Consider the following 23,324-nt stretch of genomic DNA (forward strand, 5'->3'; position numbering starts at 1 on the left):
AAAAGAAAATTATTTGGTGTGGAGACAAAGAGTGGGGAGAGATAAAGAATAGGGAAATCACTTAAGAGGCTATTACAGGGGAGGTGAAAGTGATGTCCAAGAGTCTTGACTGAAGTGGTGGCCATGGTGGAAAAAAGACAGATGCAAGAGAAGTGGCAGCAAAATTTACAAGACTCGGCAAGTGACTAAAGATAGTGAGCAAAGAGTCAAGAATGACTCCAAAGCTGCAAACTTGAATAACAGATGCGAGGAAGTTTGGAGGAAGAGTAGGCTTTGGTATTTGGGGGTTTGTTAAGGGAAGCGAACATAGCATGAGTTCTATTTTTGAACATGTTGAGTTTGAGGTGCCCACAGGATAGTGAGGTAGATATATCTAGCAGATAGTCAAATAACACTCTCGAGATCTTCCAATAGAATCCAATCTGCTAATGGGAGAACCATAGCCCAGAAGTTGTAATCATTGAAACTAGAACTGGAAGGGACCTCAGAAATCATGTAGTCCATTTCACCTGTTACACATGAGGAAACTGGGGTCCACAGAGATTTAACTGACTTCTCAAGGTTGCACAGTAAGTACCAAAGTCATGATTCAAACCCAGGTCCTTCAGCTACAAAATACAGTGTATTTTGTGCTATACTTCCCTCATCTTCTTCTCCCAATAACCCCAGTAACTTATAAGGACTTAAAATATACCAACCTGAATATATTTTACTTTGAAGATCTGGAACATTGGGTCTTCTCCCCATAGGAAGTCTGCTTAATACGACTTTCGAGCTGGAAGGCATCTAGTCGTTCCTTGGGGTTAAAAGCCAACATGTCATGAAGAAGTCTACAGAGATCATTTGGGATGGATTTCTTTTTTTTCAGGGGAATATGCAGCTCCATGCTTGGGTTTTCTAGCATTGCCTCCCCAATCGGGATTATGTCCTTCCCTTGGCATATGTAAGTTCCTAAGAACAAGGCGAAGAGCAGGAAAGAAAAAAAGCGATCAAGTAATCTGTGTCTAAATAATTCAAAGGTCAACAGAAAACTATAAGTGGCAATATGTAAAACTCAGCCTCAAAGGTTACAACAGACTCTAAGACCAGATGATGAGGAACCAAATTGCATTGGAGATTAACAGAAAATCAGATAAAGACAACAAGACTCAAGTAGTGCATCTTCCTAATCTGACCAAATGGGGGAAGTCAGTCAAGAGTACACCAAAAACAGATTTCCACAAGGATATCATGCATTGTTACATTCTTCAGATAAAGTGCCTTTAATACACCTCTAAATACAAGTTAATAGATAGTTTAACTAAGACACAGGATAAAGACTCAATATACAGATCACGACATCGAGGATATGGCAAGCTTCTCTCACTACATCAAAAGCCACAAAGAGATACGAAAATAGAAATAACAGCTTAGAAAATGTTCCCCCCAATACCAACGACACTACACAAGTCTCTTATAAGAAGAATGCCTGATTTTTAACAGTTGCAAAATTGGTTAAGAATGAATTTTTATATCCACAAAGTCATATTTGACCCAGGTAAATTGTATTTGTATAATGGAGCCAGTCACGACTCAGGAAATTTCAGACACCTTTTTAATTCACTGAGCAACTTTTCTTCAGAAAAACATGAAAGATGTAAAGATTTCTTTGTTCCCATAATGTTTAAATGTATTCACTAGAAAGACATGGGGGTGAGAGGTAAGTAAGTGGATAAAGAGGAAGAGTCAGGATGAGCTAGGTTTAAGTCCTACTTTTGAAACACCCTAGCTGTATGAGCCAAGGCAAACCAAACTCCCAGCAACTTAAACAATTTCTTTTATTTTTTTATTTATTTTTTATTTTTAGTTTACAACACTCAGTTACAGAAGTTTTTGAGTTCCAAATTTTCTCCCTCTCTTTCTCCTCCCCTGCCTCCCCAAGACGGCACGTAATCCAATGTGGGTTCTACATATGCCTTCACATTAAACTTATTTACACAACAGTCAAGTTGTACAGAAGAATTATAATCAATGGAATGAAGCATGAGAAAGAAGAAACAAAACCAAAAAAGAAGAGTAAAAAAAAGGGAGCAAACAGTTTGCCTCAATCTGCATTCAGACTCCATAATTCTTTCTCTGGATATGTAGTTTTTTCCATCATGAGTCTTTTGGAGCTGTCTTTCAACCTTGTATTGCTGAGAAAAGCCAAGTCTATCAAATTTAGTCGTCACAGATACTGTGTGCCTGTAATCATGTATAATGATCTCCTGATTCTGTTCCTCTCACTCAGCATCAGTTCACGTAAGTTTTTCCAGGTTAAAATGAAGTCCGCCTGCTCCTCATTTCTTATAGCACAATAATATTCCATTACATTGATATACCACAACTTGTTTAGCCATTCCCCAATTGAGGGGCATGCCCTTGATTTCCAATTCTTTGCCACCACAAAAAGAGCTGTTATAAATATTTTTGTACATGCTGGTCCATTTGCCACTTGTGGGATCTCTTTGGGATACAGTCCTAGAAGTGGTATTGCTGGGGCAAAGAGTATGTACTTTTTTATAGCCCTTTGGGCATAGTTCCAAACTGTTCTCCAGAATGACAAGTGTTCTAATTTTCCCACATCCTCTCCAGCATTTATCATTTTCCTATTTGTCATGTTGGCCAATCTGACAGGAGAGATGTGTTACCTAAGAGTTGTTTTGATTTGCACTTCTCTAATCAATAGTGACTTAGGGCATTTCTTCACATGACTGTAGATATCTTTAATTTCTTCCTCTGAAAACTGCCTGTTCATATCCTTTGACCATTTATCAATTGGAGAAGACAATTTTCTAAGATTAGGAAATGCACAGTAGTTACCAGTCTGCATTGGTAAAGGGAGTTTGTTCAAAGAAGAGTTTCTGATTAAATCACAGGCCCAGATCAAAATTCACCAGCTTGCTGAAACCAACTAGAGTAGTACCTACCTTCATTTGAGAGACAAGACAGTAATAGCCTGTTCAGCCAAACTGCTTTAGAGCTAGACTGTATATTCATTGTGTTTCTTCTTCACAGCTCCTTCAGCTCCTAGTACAGTTCTGGGTATACAATAGCTACTTAATTAACCTATGTTAAATCATATGCTTCTTAAAACAAGTCAACATGCATGAGTGCTAGTTATAACACAAGCTTCTTTGTTAAGACTGACCTGGACCTCCTTTTGAGGCCAAAACTTTGTTAAATGCTCCCCACACCCATCCTCTCAAATGTAGTAATTTCAAAGGCTAAGTTAATAGCTTTGACAAACCTAGAAGGGGACATAGAACAAAAGTATATATTTGCCCTTTTGTCATTTGTTACTATTTTGGTTCTACTCTGTTAACCACTAATGGGTTTATGTAGAATTTTATATGTTTATTTGTTTTTGTTGAATGTTATTAAGTTTATAATAATACTTTTTAAAGTAAATAGTTCAAATTCCATTACTCTGATATTAAAACACTTGGGTTTTATCTTCAGCACCTTCCTCTTGGGCTTTTTCCCTGAGATGTTCTCATTTTCTCCTTTAAAGATGTAATTAGTAAACATTTCATTTATTTTTAAAATAGTGTTAAGTTCAAACAGTCTTTTTTATTTGACTGATTATAAGTATCAGGTGTTATCCCCCATTAAAGTCTCACTTTGTTAGCTCATCAAGGAGGCGACCCTAGGTTCTCCATTGCAGTCCTCAAATAGTATCTCTTTGAAAAGAAAAATAAAAGAAAGATAGAGTCAGAAAAATAATACAAATAGTAGACCACTCTTGGATTTTATACAAGACAGACTGGGGAAGATAAGTTATTAAATTCAGACTAGTACAATCTAGGACAGGGCAGTCCCTATACTGATTGAGCTTACAATCTACTTGCTGAGATAAATAGATAGATAGATAGATAGATAGATAGATAGATAGATAGATAGATAGATAGATAGATAAAGACTGTTGTTGTTCAGTCATGTCCTACTCTTCATGACCCCATGTGGGGTTTTCTGGACAAAGATATTAGAGTGATTTGCCATTTTTTTCTCCAGCTCATTTTATAGATGAAGAACTAAGGTAAGTAGGGTCAAGTGACTTGCCCAGGGTCACACTGTTAGTAAGTATCTGAGGTCAGATCTGAACTTATGAAGATGAGTCTTCTTGACTTCAGGCCCAAAGCTCTATCTACTGATCCAGCTAACTGCCCCATAAAAAGATAAAGTGCCTAAAACTGTCCATTTTGAGTGTCAAGTGAATGGCAAAGACAGAGATAAGTACTGTGTATTTCAAAGAGAAAGCCATCACCATAGACTGAACTGTCAGGAGAGGTTTCCTCAGGAAGGATTTTAGTGGATTGCAAGATCGATAGGAGTCAGCAATGACATATGGTAGTCCAAAAAAGCTAATGCAATTTTAGGCTATGTTAAAAGAACAGTATCAGATTCATGTCTGAAAGGCAACTCACCAAGCAACTCTTTCTCAGAATCTGCCTCCCTGAAAGTAATCCTCTCAATCATGGCCCAGAAAATTATCCCAAGGGCAAAGATGTCTGCTTTTGCCGTGTAGCTGCCTTCCCACACTTCAGGAGCCATGTAGAAATCCGAACCACAGGCAGAGGAAAACCGGTGCTGATTGATATTCACTTTCCCTTGGCATACTTTACTCAGGCCAAAATCTGTTACCTACAAAAAACAAAGGGTGAGGGTAGCTAATTAGATCAAGTATGAAAATGCCCAGTTGCACTGAGATAGACCCTTTTGGCTACCAAATGAATAGTGAAGACCTTAATGACTTGGACCTGAATTTTTAGCAAATTAATTGGGAATTACATAACTGATTATGATACCTTACCAGATAGATCTCCAAGAAGGATGCCTCTCTCTCCATTATGCCCCCTTTTCCATAATTGGCCTAGATTCTTAAGGAAAGGGGGAATATGGACAAAAGTAGAATCTCCTTCTATGATCTATTTAGGAATTCTGCTGTCTCAATATCCCCATCTCTCTTCTCCCTTTGATTAAAATTGTACCCTTGATTAAACCTGCCTTCTTATGTAGCCCTGGGAGAAAGTGGAAGCTGTTATTCATAATTAAGTGTGAAAATGTTTCCAATGTAGAAATTTGTTGCTAGTCTTTTTTCTCCAGTCATGTCCAACTCTTTGTGACCCCAAAGGGGGTTTTCCTGACAAAGATACTGGAGTGGTTCACCACTCCCTTCTCTAGTTCATTTTACAGATAAAGATACTGAGGCAAACAGGGTTACACAACTTGTCCAGGCTCACACAGCTAGTAAGTGTCTGAGGCCAGATTTGAACTCTGGCAGAGGAGTCTTCCTGACTTCAGGCCTATCGTTCTATCCAGTGCATCTGCCAACAGCTAGAAATTTATCAACAGCATAGATTTATCACCTATTTCTTGAAATTATGGAAAGAATGTTACTGTTCTTAAGAATATCTTTTAAATTTGCTTTTGAACAGCAACAGCACTATAGACTACTCAGCGTTAATGAGAAGCATGTTAGAAAGGGCCATAAGTCTCATCAATCTCAGCCAAACCACCGCAGTATCCCACCTGACTGATATGGTGCTGAAACCCCAAAGTTCCCTGAGAACACTGCCAATAAAAGAACCTTTTTTTCCTATCAAGCATAGACTTATAGATGCAAAGAACAGTTTAAAAGGTCAAGTGTCACTAGAATGTAGAGAATGTAGAAAGGAGTAAAGTGTCCTTAGACTGGAAAGGTAAAGCCAAAAGAGTATTTGATCCTGCAGATAACAGAGAACCCCTGGAGCTTATTGAGTAGGAGGATGACATGGTCAGACCTGTATTTGGGGAAGAACATTTTGGCTGCTGAGCCCAGGATGAAATGCAATGGGGAGAGACTTAGCATAGGGAGACTAATTAAGAGGTTACCATAATAGAGAGGCCCTGAATAAGGGTAGTGGCTATGTGGGAGACAAGGGAATGTATAGGAAAGATGGGGTGAAGGGGGAAGTAAGTCCTGGCAACAGATTGGATAGTGAAGTGAGCAGACGAAGTAAGTATGAAAGAAAAGTCAAAGATGATATACTTAGGTTCAAAGCCTGGGTGACTAAGAGGACAGTGATGCCCTTAACAGTAACAGGGCAGTTGGGGGAGGAGAGAGTGGAGAGTGAAACAAGTTCTGTTTTTGGAGATGTCTATCTAATTCTAGATGCCCAAAAGGTAGTTGGCAATACAAAACTGGAGGTCAGGAAAAGGATTAGGAACGGATAAACAGATCTAAGGAGATTCTAATTCAGAGGTGGGGAATTTGCAGGCTCCTACATGTGACCTTCTAAGTCCCTGGGTGCAGCATTTCAATTGAGTCCAAGTTTTACAGAACAAATCCTTTTATTAAGGGGATTTGTTTCAATTCAATTAAATCTAATATATGGGAACTGATGAGAGCACCAAGTTAGTATGTAGCAGAGGTTCTTAAAGTGTGATCCAGGGACTCCTGTGGATCCATGGGATCAAAATTATTTTCATAATAATACTAAGACATTTTAATTTCTAATATAGTAAATATCATTTGATATAACCCATGTGAACAAAAAAGCTCTTGGCAGGGGGGGTGGTCTTCAATAATTTTTAAGAATATAAAAAAGTGCTGAGACCAAAGAGTTTGAGAACCACTGACATCAAGGCAAAAGGGGAGAAGGCCAAGGACAGACTATGGGAGACCATTCACAGTTAGTGGGCATGACTTGGATGAAGATTTAGCAGAGAAGACTGAGAAAGAATAATCAAGGTAGGAGAAAAAACGGGAGAGAGTGACATCACAAAAACCAAGACAGGAGAAAGTATCCAGAACAGAATAATCAATAGGGTCAAAGGCTTTGGAGAGGTCAGGAATGATGAGAATAGAGATAAAATCATTACATTTGACAGGGGGGGAGGGATATAGGATGATAGCTAATAGGAGTGGTCAGATCAAAGGAGGGTTTTTTTAAGGATGAGGGAGATATAGGCATGTTTGTGGGTTGTAGGGAGGCAGCCAGGAGATAGAAAGAGACTAAATATCGGTAAGAGAGTAGGAATAATAGAGGGGGTGATCTACTTGGAAAAGATAGAATGAATCCAGATTAGGACACAATATAGAGGGGTTTGCCATGACAACAAAGACCACCTCTTCGTGTGAAACTGGGGCAAAGACAAACATAATGGGCAAAGACATCTGAAAGGTATAAGGAGGGAGGGGGAAAGGGGAGCTCTCAGTGAATGGCCTCAATGTTTGCGCCTGATGCTGTGGATACAGTGACAAAAATGAAATGGCCTTTGCCTTCAGGGAGCTAATATTCTATCAGGGGAAACCACAACTACAGAGAGAAGCAAATACAAAATATATTCAAATTAAATACAAAATATGCTCAAGGTCAATACAAAACATATTCAAAGTCAATGCAAACTTAAGAGCTAAGGAAATTGTAGCCTCAGGAGGTGGCTTGAACTGAACTTGCAGGAAGTTAAGGATTCTAGGAGGCAGAGGGAAGAAGGGAGAACATGGGAAGAGGGGTGGTAAGGGGGCTGCCTGTGCAAATGCACAAAGACAGGAGATGGAAGATTGTGTATGAGGAATACGAGTTCAATTTGCTGAATTGTAGAATGCTTGAAGGAGAATAGTGCCATTTCCTTAGCTCCGAATTTTGCATTTGCTTTGTATGTGTTTTGCATTTACTTACCTCTGGGTTTATCAATTCCCCAGAGAGAATGTTAGCTCCCTGAGGGCAAGCTCTATTTCCTTTTTGTCACTGTAACCACAGCATCAGGAACAGTGCATAGCACAAAAACTGAGTAATAAGTTTGAAAAGATAGGCTAGCTAGAGTTTATATTAGATGAGAGAGACCTAAGGCAGGAACATCAATTTAAAGGCTGTCACAAAACTTCAGGCCAAAGGTAGTGGCCATGTGAGCAGAACAAAGAGAACAGATGCAAGGAATGAGGTAACAGAATCAACAAGAGCTGGCCTCTGATTGGCCATGAGGGATTTGGGAGAGTGAAGAGTTGAAGATTATGTCCCTGGGTTAACTGAAAGAATGGTGGTGGCCTCAATCTTTGTTTTCCAGATGAGGAAACAGACTTGAGATTCCCTCCATTTGATCTGGGCTAGACTGCAGCTGGCAGAGTGGGGGAGTAGGTCACTACTCAAGAAGAAGAAAGAGGACCCAGGATCCAGTGGGGCAAGGGAAGGAAATAGTCCTCCCTCATTTTGTCCCCAAGGAAGGTCCGTGAAGATGGAGCCCGAGATCTACCAGAAAAACAGGAGTATCATCGGGTCACTGATGTAGAGCTAGAAGGGAGCTCAGAGGCCATCTGGTCCTAAACCCCTCATTTTACAAATGAGGAAAGTGAAACCCAAAGAAGTTTTAGTGAGTAACCCAATGTTATACAGGGAGCAAGTGAAAAAGCTAAGACCTAAAATTTATCTGACCTAAAATTATGTTGACTTTTTTTAAAAAAAAAAAAAGTGTAAACCTATCTATAAGTTCCTGTACACTGAGGGGAAGCAAAATGAACACTGGCTCCAGAAGAAACTAGTGGTACTTGGAAAGCATTTTGCAATAAATTGCTCTTTCTCCCATGAAAATTTTAGTGTCCCTTAAATAGAAGGGCCTACCCAGCAAACTTGGCCTCAGCTGCTTTCACCTCTAGAAGCCTTATTGTAAAACTGTAGGAGGTCTAAGGTTACCCAATCAGAAAAGCATTATTCATTCTCACCTGGAACTCTTTCAGGTAAGCATAATTATGTTGACTGATCTCCCAATTATGCCGTTCTTAAAAAACACAGTAAAAGCTGTGTTATCTTGCACTTTACCAATAGGAATAGAATGGGCATGTCTGAGAACATCCTCATATAAATGTTCAGTCTAATGACTAGATAGATCATCAACCACAAAGTCAACACTAAATGTCTGTTGAGTCAATCACAGATTCTCAATCAGAAGGAAGGACTAATCTAAGCTACATCTGAACAAGAATCCCTTCTACAACCCCATCCAGTCTTTGCTTGAAAATACCTCATGAGAAGGAACCCATTAATCAAGTGAGGATACTTCTCAAAGGCTGTAACTGATTCCTTAATGCAAAGAACACATGAATGAACAAATGTGAATGAGTAATTGAATGAGTAGGTAACAGGAAACCACTGTAGGGTTAACATTTGGGGGCATTATGAAATTGATCTTTTAGGAAAACCAGTGTGAAGGACGGATCGAAAGCATATGGAGGACTTTCCTTAGTATCAAAGCCCAATTACTCTCAAGAGCACTTTCAAACTTTTCCATGATGTGATATGGCATTCCACTGCTCTGAAATAATTCTGAGTGCCTTTTACGTAGTAGGTACTCAATCAGTGTTTGCTGATTTGATTTGATTTAATCAGAATTTTAAATTAATTGACATTCCCTTCTACCCAACCCCCCTCACGCCCCCAGTCTCAACCCAGGCTTCCCCAATTTGCCAAGCAAAACTTTTACTATATTATTTTTCACAGTCTCTGCAACCTTCTCCTGTAGGAATTGGAGTCAGGCTCCACTTCAAATCTCTTGCTTCATGTGGCGCTCAAAAGCTTAATTTCTAGAGCTCTACCCAGATATCTTCCTACTGAGAATGATCAAGACTATAACAACTTCCACTGAGAACTAATTATGAAGAAACTAACACAAGGACCACATAGGCACAATCTCATTAATCCAATCACTTGAGATAAAAACCTGATGAGAATTAGTGAGGGCTACAACCTTGCAAGAGATAGGCCCATAGGAAAAACAGTAAGGAAGTACCAAATCATTCTGTTCCCAAACTCTGATACTCAAACCCAAAACTTAGGGGGTACTCTACTAATCAATTTGGCTATTGAAAAGAGTTACAGGATAAACTAAACCAGTCTTCTTGCTGTTGTTCAGTCGTTTCAGTTGTGCCCAACTCTTCCTGACCCCATATAGGGTTATCTTGGCAAAGATACCAGAGTAGTTTGCCATTTCCTTCCTCAGCTCATTTTACAGATGAGGAAACTGAGGCAAATAGGATTACGTGACTTGCCCAGGGTCACACAGCTAGTTAAGTGTCTAAGGCTGGATTTGAACTCAGGAAGTTGAGTTCTGACTCCAGGCCCATCACTCTTACCACTGACCATACAGATAATACAAAGTAAACATCAATAAATGTGTATGGTATTTGTGTGTGTGTGTGTGTGTGTGTGTGTGAATGTGGACAAGTCAGAGATAAAGAAAGTGAAGTGGATCTGGAATTACAAATTACTTTGGTTCAAGTCCAAATTCAACCATTTATTGGCTGCTTAAATGGCAGCTAGGTGGCTCAGTGGATAGAGTGCTGGGCCTGGACTCACAAAGACTCATCTTCCTGAGTTCAAGTCTGGCTCAGGCATGTACTAACTGTGTGACCCTGGGCAAGTTACTTAACTCTGCCTCAGTTTTCTCATCTGCTAAATGTAAACTGCATCAATTTACTTAATCTTTCTGAGCCTCTCTCCTCTTTTGTAAAATGAGAAAAATGCTTGTACTAGTTTTTGTGAGGAGTAAATGAGATGCTATGTACAGATGCCATATGTATGTTTTGTAAATACAGAGCACTATAAAAGTGTGAGTTATTACAGCCAAGAGTTTTCATCAACAATACAGAACTTAGCCACCATCACCAAAATCTATCAAGGTAGTAAATTGCCCAACAAATGATCAATCAAGAAGTTAATATCCATCAAATGCCTACCAAAAGCTCAAATAAAAGAGGGCAACATGTTCTTTAGAGATTTGGCAAAGATGTTCTCAAAATGAAGGTCTACAAAGCAATCTAACCTTAATTCTGGCATATAAAGAAATTCAATTGCAAAACTCATTACCAACACAGATGTCACATCCTGCTTCTGAAGCCAGTGTCGCTGATGAGCCATGATGAATATTCATTGACAGCACAAACACCTACAATAAGATCATAGAATAGAACCAGTCTGCCAGCACTCAAGTGATGCTCACAATACAGCTCTTATGAGTTAGACAACCTCTCTACATCTCCAGTTTCTTCATATTGGGGGGTAAAAGAGGGAAACTGACTCTGGAAAAAGCAACCCGATGTAGTAGAAATGGGGCCAGAAAACCTAGGTTTAAGTCCCAGCTTCACTTCTTACAGCTTGTATGACAAGAAACAAGCTACAATTCTAGGGGCGTTGATTTCCAAACAGTGAAAAGGATAACAATGCACTCTTTCACAGAGTTAATATGAGGGACATGCATTGTAAACCATAAAGCATATAACAGTAAACTGCTAAGGGCTGAGGAGCTTTTAATAATGTTCAAAAGCATCATTCATATAACAGCCACCACCCCAACCCCTAGGTAAAATGCTCACAACTTCTAGAGAGCAGGGATTATTAGATTGTTTGGGTTTTTTTTCTCCACAACCCCAGATCTAGAATAGTGCCTTGCACATAATAGGGACTTGAAGTATACTTAACTGATTCATTCTACATACATAAGTCAAAGACACTGTTCTAGGCATTGTACGGGATATAATTGCACAAGACATGGTCCATGAACCTAAGGAAGCTCACAATTTTTAGGAGAAATAAGACAGACAAACTAGAAGCCACCATTAAGAGCAAGAGTATGAAAATTTTATGAAGCAGAATTATAAGTGACTGACTTCCTCTGCTACCCATCTTTATTCTTTTAGTGCAGTCTGAAAAGGATCAAAGGACCCATCCATTTATGGAATTTAGCATTGGAGGGGACCTCAGATCATCTTATCCAACTGCTTCATGTTCCTCCTTCCTCTCTCAGAAAAATCTCTCTCTGTCCCTTGATCCCAACCCTTCCTGATTCCTAGGAGAACTGATCTCCATGCTCATGCCCTCCCGCTCAAGCATCTACTTTATTCTAGCCCATTAGGTCCTTTCCCTCTGCCATTTAACACACTCAAGCCTCACCCCTTTTGAATGAAGAACCTTAAATTTGAGCCAGTACCATGTTATTTCTCCACTTCCTGTATGTTGTGGTTCAGTCATGTCCAACTCTCCACGACCCCATGGCCCATTGCACACCCATACTGTCTACAGAGTTTTCTTGGCAAAGACCCTGAAGTGGTTTTCTACTTCCTGTATTATCACACTACATAAACAAATATTCTATACTTGCTGCCTCTAGTTCTGCATTGTCCTTCTCCCTGAAATTTCTGAAATGTGGCTCCTGTACCCACTAATACTACTCTCCTCTTAGGATCATAGATATAGAGCTGGAAAGACCCTCAGATCACCTTGTCCAGTGGTATCAAACTCAGAGAAATGGAGACAACTAATCTATATATAGGGCTGTATATTGACTTGATTTTAAAAGCTGATATTATCTATGTTTTTATTGTATTTTTTCTGTTAAATACTTCCCACTTATATTTTAATCTGGTTTGAACAATCCTTTGTAGGGTTATGGGATACATGTGGCCCATAGGCTGTGTGTTTTGACACCTCTGAACTAGTCCAGTCTTAGAGGATTTCAACCCAGTTCCTCTACCTCCAAGTAAGTATTCTTTCTACTGCATCATGCTACCTCCAATCACCACTGACTTCCCTTCTTGAGAAATTTCAAGTCCTTTTCTCAGTTTCCATACTCCTTGTCTTAAACATTTGTCCCAACTCCTCTCCTTGAAACTCTTATTGTCCTTGACTTCTCTGGTATTACACTATTCTGGTTCTCTTCTTTCTCTGAACAGAACACTCCTCTATCTTCCCAAATGTGATAATATTTGTAAGGCACTTGACGCAGTGTTTGTCACATAGTGAATGCTTGTCACATAAATGCTTGTTCCCTTCTCCTTCCCTTCCCTGCTTGTCCCCTAACTGTGGATACTCTTCAGGCCCCAGATCTCTCTTTTAACACTCTGTTTTAGAGAGCTCATTTATTCTCATGACTTCAGCCATCACTTTTATGCCAGGGACTACAAATGCGTATCTCCAGGTGCAATCTCTTACTTGAGCTCTGGCCTCATATGTCAAAGTATTTGCTGGATCTGTGGAAAGATAAGTCCTTAGGATTTAGAAAAGGATTTAAGTGCCATCTATCAGCCTTTTTGTTTTATAAATGAAAAAACAGAAGTCAGCGAGTTAAATTGAGTTATAAATGATGAGGGGAAGAAGAGAGAAAAGCATTTATTAAGCACCTACTATGTGCTAAGCACTTTACAAGTATTATCTCATTCAGTTTTCACAACAACCTTGTGAGGTAGGTGCTATTAACATCCCCATTTTATAGCTGAGGAAACCAAGGCAGATAGAGGTTAAGTGACTTGCTTGGGGGTAGACAGCAAGTGCCTGAGGTCAAATTTGGACTCAACTCTTCTTGATGCCAGGCGCAGCATTCTGTGCACACTGGTGCCACCTAGGTGCCTGCTAAGTAACAAAACTGGGATTTAAACTCAAGTCCACCGTCTCTAAATCAAGTACTCATTCCACTGTCACATTTTCTTCATTGACATTTCACCGTCACCTCAAACTCACATATTCAAAACTGAATTTATCATCTTCCATCCCATATTAATTCCCCTACTACTAGCAATGGCACTGTCATTCAAAGAACAACAGAGTACAGTGGAAAGAGCCCTTGCTCAGGAGTCAGGAGACCTGGGTTGAAATCCCACCTCTGACATTTCAGCAAGTCACATAAGCTCTCTGGGCCTGTAATATCGATTAAGTTGGGACTTTTTTTTTTTTACTGTTTTAGAATGCTAAATTAATTGTCTTTGATTGAGCCTTACTAGCTGCTAAACCATTCCTTTTTGACAGTTACTAAACTAGAAATATCATCAATATAGTTTACCTAGACTTCAGGAAAGCATATTATCAAGTATTTAATACTATTTTATGTGAAAGATAGAGATACGTGGGATAGGTGATGCTATAGCTAGCTAGATTAAATACTGGTTCAATGGCTAGATCCTAAAAGTTGTCATTAGCTCTTTGGCATCAACTTGGCAGAAGGTCTCCAATGGAATGGCCCAGAAATCTATATTTGGCCCTGTACTATTTCACATTTTTATTGATGACTTGGACAAAAGTATAGGTGGCACGCTTATCAAATTGGCCGATAATACAAAGCTGGGAGAGATAGTTAACATACTGGATGAGAGAGTCCAGATCCAAAAAGATTTTGACAGGCTAGAACACTGAGCCAAATCTAGTAAGATAAAATTCGGTAGGCATAAATATAAAGCCTTACCTTTGAGCTCAAATAAGTCAATTTCACAAGTATAAAATGGAGGAGACATGACTAGATAGCAATTTATCTGGAGGTTTATTGGACTGCAAACTAAGTATGAGTCAACAGGGTGATGTGGCAGCCCAAAAAGGTAATATGATCTTGGACCTCATTAAAAGAGGCCTAGCTTCTAGAAATAAGAAAGTAACAGTTATATCTGGAGTGGTGTGTTCAGTTCTGGGCACCATAGTTAGAGAAGAATACTGATAAGCTAGAGAGTGTCCAGAAGACAGTAAACAAGGTCACAAAGGGACCTGAGTCCATGTCCTATGAAGATTCTTTGAAGACTACAGACTACAGAAGAAAAGACTCAGGGCTGACATGATGGCTGATAAAGTATTTGTGGAGCCATCATGTATGTGTTCTGTTTGGCCCCAGTGGGCAGAACCAAATAAAGAGATAAAAGTTGCAAAGAGAAAGTTTAGGATTAATATAAGGGAAAACATCCTAACAATTAGAGCTGCCCAAAAGTGGAATGGACTTATTTGAAAAGTGGTTGGTTTCTCCCTCCTCAAGAGAGGTCTTCAAGCAGGGGCCACATGACCATGTATGGGATATGCAGCCACTGAGCTCCCTTTTAGCTATAATAGCCTATGGTTCTGTGATTCTCCTCATTTCAAACTTTGGAATCATTTTTTAATCTTCCCTCTTTTTCAAATCCTAAACGATAACTGGTAACATTTATAGCGCATTTCAATGTTTGCAAAGTGCTTTACATAAGATCTCATTGGATCCTCACAACAACTCTGTGAGGTATATGCTATTATTATGTTCATTTCCACGGAAAAGAGTAAAGAAAAAATAATGGGCAGAAACAGCCACGAAGAATGTTCACATTTGGGTGTGAGAGGAAGAGGAAGAACCAATAAAGGAGACCTGGAAGGATCAGTCAGAGAAGTAGGAAGAGAACCAGAATAAAGCAACATCACAGATCCAAGAGAAAAGCACCCTTTGAGAAGGTAGGGGTGGTCAACAGTATGGAGTTATGAAAAAGCATGCCAGATTTAATAACAGAAGATCTGGCTTCAAAATCCTGGTTCATTCACTTACTATCTGTGTAACCTTGAAAGGAGATATTTCAACTTTCCAGGTTTCAGTGTCCTCACCTGTAAAATAAAGAGGTGGAACTAGATGGCTTCTAAGATCCTTCCAAGCTCTAAATCTGTGATCTTATAAACTGGTGAGTGTTTAAACTCAAATATTACTACAAAAGGTTACTCAATCAACAAGCATTTATTAAATGTGCCTGGCACTACAGTAGGCACTGAAGATAACAAGACAAAAATGAAACTCTTTGACCTCATTTCTATCAAGAAGACGTGCACAAATAAGCATATACAACATAAATATAAGGTAAGGGGAAGGGAGGACTCTACCTGGGACAGATCAGGAAAGATCTCTTAGAGGAGATGACATTTGACCTGAGCTTTGAAGGAAGGTAGAAATTCAAAAAGGCAGAGATGAGGAGAGAGGATCTTACAAGCATAGGGGACAGCTTGGGCAAAGACACCAAGATAAGAAATGGAATGTTGTGTTTGAGAAACAAGAAGGCCTGTTTGCCTGGACCAGAGAGTACAAGAAGGAGAAGGTTGGTTGGAACCAGGCTGTGAAGGCCTTAAAATCCAAAAACAGAAGTTTGAATTTGATCCTAGACGTAATAAAAAAAACCACTAGGATGTATAATGAAGACAGATAGTGTCTAGTGCATAAATGTTTATTGGTTGATTATTGAGCAGGAGGGGAACATGATCACATATGTACTTCAGAAATATCCCTTTGATAGCTGTGGAGAGGAAAGAGACTTGTGGCTAGGACACAATAGACCAGGTAAAAGATGATGATGGCCTAAACTAAGGTGGTGGCCATGTGAGTGGAGAGAAGGGGACAGATTTGAGAGATGTGGAGGCAGAATAAACAAGGCTTGGAAATTGATGGAGTGAGGGAGAGTGAAGAATTAAAGCTGATATCTGTCTTGTTAATGTGGGTAACTGAAAGGATAGCACTTCCTTGACAGAAATAGCAAAGTTTGGAAGAAAGGTGGGTTTGGAGGGAAAGATGATGAGTTCTGGTTTTGAACATGCTAAGTTTGAGAGACTTGTGGCAAATTCAATTTAAAATGTCCAAAAGGCAGTTGAGTTAGTGGTTTGGTAGTAGAGTTCAGAAGAGAAATAGAGGCTGGACACATAGAACAGAGAGTCATCTATGAAAAAACAACATTCAAAAGAATGACAATTGATGGAGAGTAGGGAAGAGGGGAGGAGAGAGCTGGGAAGAGAGAGAGAGCGACACAGAGAGACAGAGAAGTGGGGGAGAGAGATAGATGGGGGTGAGGGAGAGGGAGGGAGAGGGAGAGAGAGAGAGAATGAATATAAATAAGAATGAATATGGTATGGAGCATGGAGTCTTGGGATACACTCATAGTTAAGGTATATTTGGATGATGATCCAGCAAAGGAGACTTAGGACAAATCCAACAGACAGCAGGCAAACCAAGAGAGCAGAATGACAACAACTCTAATAGGAGTGAGCATCCAGGAGGAATGGGGAGTCAAACATGTCAAATGCTACAGAGAGGCCAAGAAGGATGAGGACTGGGAAAAGGCCTGTTCGAGTAAAATACTACTGGTAACTTTGCAGAGAGTTGTTTCAATTGAATGATGAGGTCAGTAGCCAGATTTCAAGGGACTAAAAAATGTGAGAGAGAGAGAGAGAGAGAGAGAGAGAGAGAGAGAGAGAGAGAGAAGTGGAAGCAAAATACTTCCTGGAAGTTTGGCTGCGAAGTGGAGGATGGACATGAAACAACAGCTTGTGGGGATGGTACATTCAAGCTGAGGGTTTTTTAAGAACGAGGCAGACAGGCAGAACCCACAAAATAGCAGAGGGAAGCAGAGATCCAGCCCAAGACAGCCTGGATGGTCAATGGATGAGATCTATCACGCTCGGAGTGGAGGGGAGCAGAGCTCAGCATGGGAGGCAGCAGGACCAACCAGACCAGGAGCCGGGCAGGACAGGCCCTGGCACCCTGAATCAGTGAGCTGTGGCAGTTACCAGACTTCTCAACCCACAAACACCAAAGACAACAGAGAAGGTTAGTGGGAAAAGCTGCGGGGGACAGAGTTCGAGGTTCGGCCACCGCCCCAGGGGCAGCGGGGGAGGTGCAGCTATAGAACTACAGCTGCAGTTACTTCAGGTGGTGGGAGGAATTAAGTGGCGGATCAGAGCAGGAGTGAAGAGCCTGCTGAAGATTTGCATCAGGTCCGGGTTGGTGGTTCTTGAGGAAGGAGGAGTGCTGGGGTGGCAGAGCTGGCTGTATAGAAATAGCTCTGAAATCAATGGTGCATCCCCTCAAGCTTGGAACAAAGTACTCTTTGCTCTACAAGCAGTCATACCCCAACGAAAAACTCAAGGGTCAAGTAAGTTGGCTGGGAACATGGCCAGGCAGCAAAAACACACCCAGATTCAGTCTCAGACTTTGGAATCCTTCTTTGGTGAAAAAGAAGACCAAAACATACAGCCAGAAGAAGTCAACAAAGTGCAAGAGCCTACACCAAAAGCCTCCAAGAAAAACATGAACTGGTCTCAGGCCATGGAAGAGCTCAAAAAGGAGTTGGAAAAGCAAGTTAGAGAAGTAGAGGAAAAATTGGGAAGAGAAATGAGAATGATGCAAGAAAACCATGAAAAACAAGTCAATGACTTGCTAAAGGAGACCCCAAAAAATACTGAAAAAAAATTGAAGAAAACAACACTTTAAAAAATAGACTAACTCAAATGGCAAAAGAGCTCCAAAAAGCCAATGAGGAGAAGAATGCCTTGAAAGGCAGAATTAGCCAAATGGAAAAGGAGGTCCAAAAGACCACTGAAGAAAATACTACCTTAAAAATGAGATAGGAGCAAGTAGAAGCTAGTGACTTTATGAGAAATCAAGATATTATAAAACATAACCAAAGGAATTAAAAAATGGAAGACAATATCAAATATCTCATTGGAAAAACCACTGACCTGGAAAATAGATCCAGGAGAGATAATTTAAAAATTATTGGACTCCCTGAAAGCCATGATCAAAACAAGAGCCTAGATATCATCTTTCCAGAAATTATCAAGGAGAATTGCCCTGATATTCTAGAGCCAGAGGGTAAAATAGAAATTGAAAGAATCCACAGATCGCCTCCTCAAATAGATCCCAAAAAGAAAACTCCTAGGAACATTGTCGCCAAATTCCAGAGCTCCCAGGTCAAGGAGAAAATACTGAAAGCAGCCGGAAAGAAACAATTTGAATATTGTGGAAAAACAATCAGGATAACACAGGATCTGGCAGTTTCCACATTAAGGGACTGAAGGGCTTGGAATATGACATTCCGGAGTTCAACGGAGCTAGGATTAAAGCCAAGAATCACCTACCCAGCAAAACTGAGTATCATGTTCCAAGGCAAAATATGGATTTTCAATAAAATAGAGGACTTTCAAGCATTCTTGATGAAAAAACCAGAGCTGAATAGAAAATTTGACTTTCAAACACAACAATCAAGAGAGGCATGAAAAGGTAAGCAAGAAAGAGAAATCATAAGGGATTTACTAAATTTGAACTGTTTTGTTTACATTCCTACATAGAAAGATGATGTGTATGATTCATGAGACCTAAATATCACAGTAGCTGAAAGGAATATGCATATATATATATATATGTGTGTGTGTGTGTGTGTGTGTGTGTGTGTGTGTGTAAACATATATATACATATGTGTGTGTCTATGTGTGTATATATGTAGGTATATATACATATATATGTATATGTATGTATATATATACACACATACAAAGGGCACAGGATGAGTTGAATATCAAGGGATGATATCTAAAAAAACAAAATCAATTTAAGGGATAAGAGAGGAATATATTGAGAAAGGGAGAAAGGGAGAGATAGAATGGGGTAAATTATCTCACATAAAAGTGGCAAGAAGAAGTGGTTCTGTAGGAAGTGAAGAGGGGGCAGGTGAGGCGGAATGAGTAAATCTTGCTCTCATCGGATTTGACCTGTGGAGGGAATACCATACATACTCAATTGGGTATCTTACCCCACAGGAAAGAAGGAAGAAGAAGATAAAAAAGGGGGGATGATAGAAGGGAGGGCAGACAGGGGGAGGAGGTAATAAAAAACAAACATTTTCGAAAAGGGACAGGGTCAAGGGAGAAAATTCAATAAAGGGGAATAGGTTAGGAAGGAGCAAAATATAGTTAATGTCTTACAACATGAGTATTGTGGAAGGGTTTTACAGAATGGTACGCATGTGGCCTATGTTGAATTGCTTGCCTTCTTAGGGAGGGTGGGAGGGGAGGGAAGAGGAGAGAGAATTTGGAACTCAAAGTTTTAAAAACAGACGTTCAAAAACAACAACAACAAAAAAAAGTTTTTTCATGCAACTAGGAAATAAGATACACAGGCAATGGGGCATAGAAATTTATCTTGCCCTACAAGAGAAGAAGGGAAAGGGGGATGGGAGGGGAGTGGGGTGACAGATGGGAGGGCTGACTGGGGAATGGGGCAACCAGAATATATGCCATCATGGAGCGGGGGGAAGGTAGAAACGGGGAAAAATTTGTAATTCAAACTTTTGTGAAAATCAATGCTGAAAACTAAATATATTAAATAAATTAAAAAAAAAAGAATGAGGCAGACATGAGCATGTCTGTAGGCAACAAGGAATCAGCCAAGTAAAGAGGGAGAAACTGGGGGTTAGAATGAGAGAGAAGAGCTGATCATCAGGGCAATCTGTTTTAGGGGATGGGAGAGAACAGGATCAAGGGTCCAAGTAGAAGACCTAGCCTTGGCAAGAAGAATCACCACATCATCAGAAACTAGAATTTTTAAGTAAAAGAAGAATGGACAGGGAATGCGGTCAAGGGCTTTGAGGTGTAGAACAGAGGAAGGGCGAGGACTCACGACAATCAACTTCCATTTTCTTAGTAAAGTCTGAGACTGAGTCTTCTGCAGAGAGGATAGGATAAGGGAGTGTTGTGGAAGGCTTGAGGAGAAGAGAGGCCTAGAATGGTCACCATGGGGAATGTGGTTGGAAGTCAATTAATGAGGGGTAAGAGAATGTACTTGCTACAGTTAAAGCCCAGCTGAATTTAAATAACATAAATATGTAAGCAGACCCAGGCAACACAGTTGGACAACTTCCTACAACAACGTTCAGCAGCACATTAAGTAAAACAAGAGAAGGGGGATAGGGGTGGCTAGGTCATGCAGTGGGTAGAGCACCAGCCCTGGACTCAGGAGGACCTGAGTTCAAATCCAGTCTCAGACATTTGACACACTAACTAGCTGTGTGACCTTGGACAAGTCACTTAACCCCAATTGCCTTGCCTTCCCCCCTCAAAAAAAAGAGAAGGGGGATAGTGGGAATAATCAAGGATCACAGTTTGGCAAGGTATGAGACGGTAAAGATAACCACTTAAGGTACAATCCACCTTCCTAAAGTAGTTACATTTTTAAAGGCAAACTTTAAGGTACAAATGAATAAAGTATCACGGTGGAATGAGAGATGATCAATATCTGGGCACAAGCTGCCAGCTCATATGCTAGCCTTGAACAGTGGTTGAGGTTATAAAGAGTGCTATGCATTCCAGTCATTCATTAATTCCCATGCCAACCAAGGATTAGGGGACCATCCCTATCAATTCTCCTTTTATCACACTGCCTCAAACTACAGTTCACAAAAGATAGCTGTCATCTCTCTCTACTCCCATCTTCACACCAGTTCTGAAAGGCTGACAGGCCCTGACAGACTGGCTCTCAAGATCCTCTATAATCTGGCCCGACCTTATCTATTCCACTTGACCTCCCACATTGTCTCCACTGTCCCTTGAACATGCCATGGCGATCACCCCCTTGGTGATTTTGTTCATATCATATATTTCCATCTGCATGCTATATCTAATCCTCTCTCCCTATCCAATTCTTACTTTCTTCACTCTTACTTTTATTTCTTATACCACCTTCTTCTCAAAACCTTTCCTGACCACTCTGTCCCTCAATGATGCCTCCTTCTCTAAACTCCTATAAACACTTATATTGTTTGCATAACTCTTTTTAGTACATGCTATCTTACATTCTTACTTGTGTCCTGGACTTATGGTCTTGTCTCCCCAACGAGATAGCAAGCTTCTTGAGGAGGTACTGGATTTAGTATTTTTTCTGTACCCTCCTCAACATTCGATACAGTATGAAACACATGGTGTAGGGGTTATAAGCACTTGTTGAATTGAAGGAGATCTCTCACAATGTTACCCATCAGGCCAAGAGGAAAACGAAAAGTTCCTCATCCTTTACCTTTAACACAGGCCCTCCAGAACTATTTGAGATCAGAATGTTATCTGGCTTCAGGTCTCTGTGCACAATCTTATTTCTATGTAGGAAAGCCACTGCCTGGCTCATTTGCTGCATGAAACTCTTGTTCAGCTGGGCATCTGGACTTCGGGCCAGCAAGAACTCATTCATGTTGCCGCTGTCACAAAACTCCATCACAAACCACAGGTAACAGGCTGACTTGGGATCCATACATCTACGTCCTTTGAGACAGGTCTCTATGAGTAGCAACTGATCATCTGACTTATTGGAGTGGTGGCTCATTGGCTGGAAAACCTGGCCACTTTGCAAGATACACTCCTTCAACCAGATCACATTTTCATGTTGGCTTTGAATGCTCTGAAGAGCCCAGAACTCTTGCAGAGCCAATTCCACATTTTCAGGTCCATTACAATGCATTCTTTTCACTGCAACCTTTTTTCCAGTCTGATTGACAATTGCTTCATACACCACCCCATAGCTGCCACGGCCCACTTCTTGCAGGATGTTATACTTGGCATCTGTAGTCATGGCTCACTTCTAGGCCCCAAGGAAGAAGCAACAGAAATCTCTGAAAAATGCACCTAATTTGTAGATAACCCTGCAACAAAGAAGAAAAGACATATAAAGTTGTATAATGAATGAACAATGTAAAATATCCCAGGCAGACAAGTGAACTCCAGATCATTCTCTGTAGTTTTGCTTACTCTCTAATAAGCTCATAACCCCGATCTGTATGAGTAGCAGCCCTCCCCACCCCATTCTTGGCTGCCATCATTCCCTCTCTAGTATCTAGGCTGCTCAGATTCCCCAAAAGGCTCCTGTTCTACATGTAGATAAAAATCCTTCTTCCTTTAATTCAACAGAACCACAATAGAATTAAAAAATAAACATTACTAAGAAATTGAGGGCACTGAGTTGAACTGAAATATGGTCAAGTTTACACTGGCCATAGATGCTTCTCCTTTTAAACCCTATTCAAGGATCTCAACCAACATCCCTCCATATCAGTGCTAGAACAACAGGAAGGAAGTAGGAACCAATGCCAGGTTCCTACTTTTGGGTCCAAAGAGGAGCAGGTGGCTATACCCACATCCACTAGTCTGGCAACTGGGACAATGGATATAGATCCTAGAAAGAAAAGCTCATCTTCCACTCCTCTCTAAGGGTATATTTACATAAGAAATGGTTACTCCTTTGGAGAATGGGACAAAGAAAAATGAAGAGACAAATAAATAAAACAACAAAAGAGTCATTTCAGTAGAAAAAAAACTTGGACAAAAAGAGGTTATTCCATTCCATAAGACATTTTGCTCCTCAGCTATAATACACTAATACTTATCCCTTCATTCCTGAAGGTGTGACTCATCAAAGGAGATAGATTGTGATTTTTGGAGCACTTATGGAGGTGCTAACATTAAGGAATGCCTAAACATAGTTAATAACAAAATACCAGTTCCAAACATTAAAATATCAGACTAATGTTAAATCAAAGCATTAAACATAATTTAAAAATCATTCCCTTAGACCCAAGAGTCAAGAAAATAAAGTCTTGGGGAGCTAGGTGGCGTAGTGAGTAGAGCACAGGCCCTGAAGTCAGGAGGACCTGAGTTCAAACCTGCCTCAGATACCTGACACACTTACTAGCTGTGTAACCTTAAGCAAGTCACTTAACCCCAATTGCCTTGCCTTCCCCCTCCAAAAAAAATTTAAAAAATTA

General features: G+C 40.2%; 1 protein-coding gene across 1 annotated transcript; it reads right to left on the reverse strand.

Annotated features, from left to right (window-relative positions):
* Positions 1-709: 709 nt before the first annotated feature.
* On the reverse strand, positions 710-22,135 carry LOC118842506 (serine/threonine-protein kinase PDIK1L-like). The gene is made up of 3 exons (XM_036749986.1): positions 21,590-22,135; positions 4,446-4,662; positions 710-951 (listed from the first exon to the last, which is right to left on the reverse strand). Exons 1-3 carry the CDS (start codon positions 22,133-22,135, stop codon positions 710-712), a joined length of 1,005 nt encoding a protein of 334 aa, XP_036605881.1.
* Positions 22,136-23,324: the final 1,189 nt, after the last annotated feature.

This window comes from Trichosurus vulpecula, chromosome 3 (assembly GCF_011100635.1).
Source record: "Trichosurus vulpecula isolate mTriVul1 chromosome 3, mTriVul1.pri, whole genome shotgun sequence".
Taxonomy (NCBI): Eukaryota; Metazoa; Chordata; class Mammalia; order Diprotodontia; family Phalangeridae; genus Trichosurus; species Trichosurus vulpecula.

Bases quoted from the DNA above. Each gene is read 5' to 3' on its own strand.
- LOC118842506 (XM_036749986.1), bottom strand. From the start codon at position 22,135: ATGACTACAGATGCCAAGTATAACATCCTGCAAGAAGTGGGCCGTGGC. The intron at 4,663-21,589 runs GTAAAGGATGAG...TGTTTTTTGTAG, and splicing joins CTGGAGGGCCTGTGTTAAAG to GTAACAGATTTTGGCCTGAG. The intron at 952-4,445 runs GTGAGTTGCCTT...CCTTGTTCTTAG, and splicing joins TTCTGAGAAAGAGTTGCTTG to GAACTTACATATGCCAAGGG.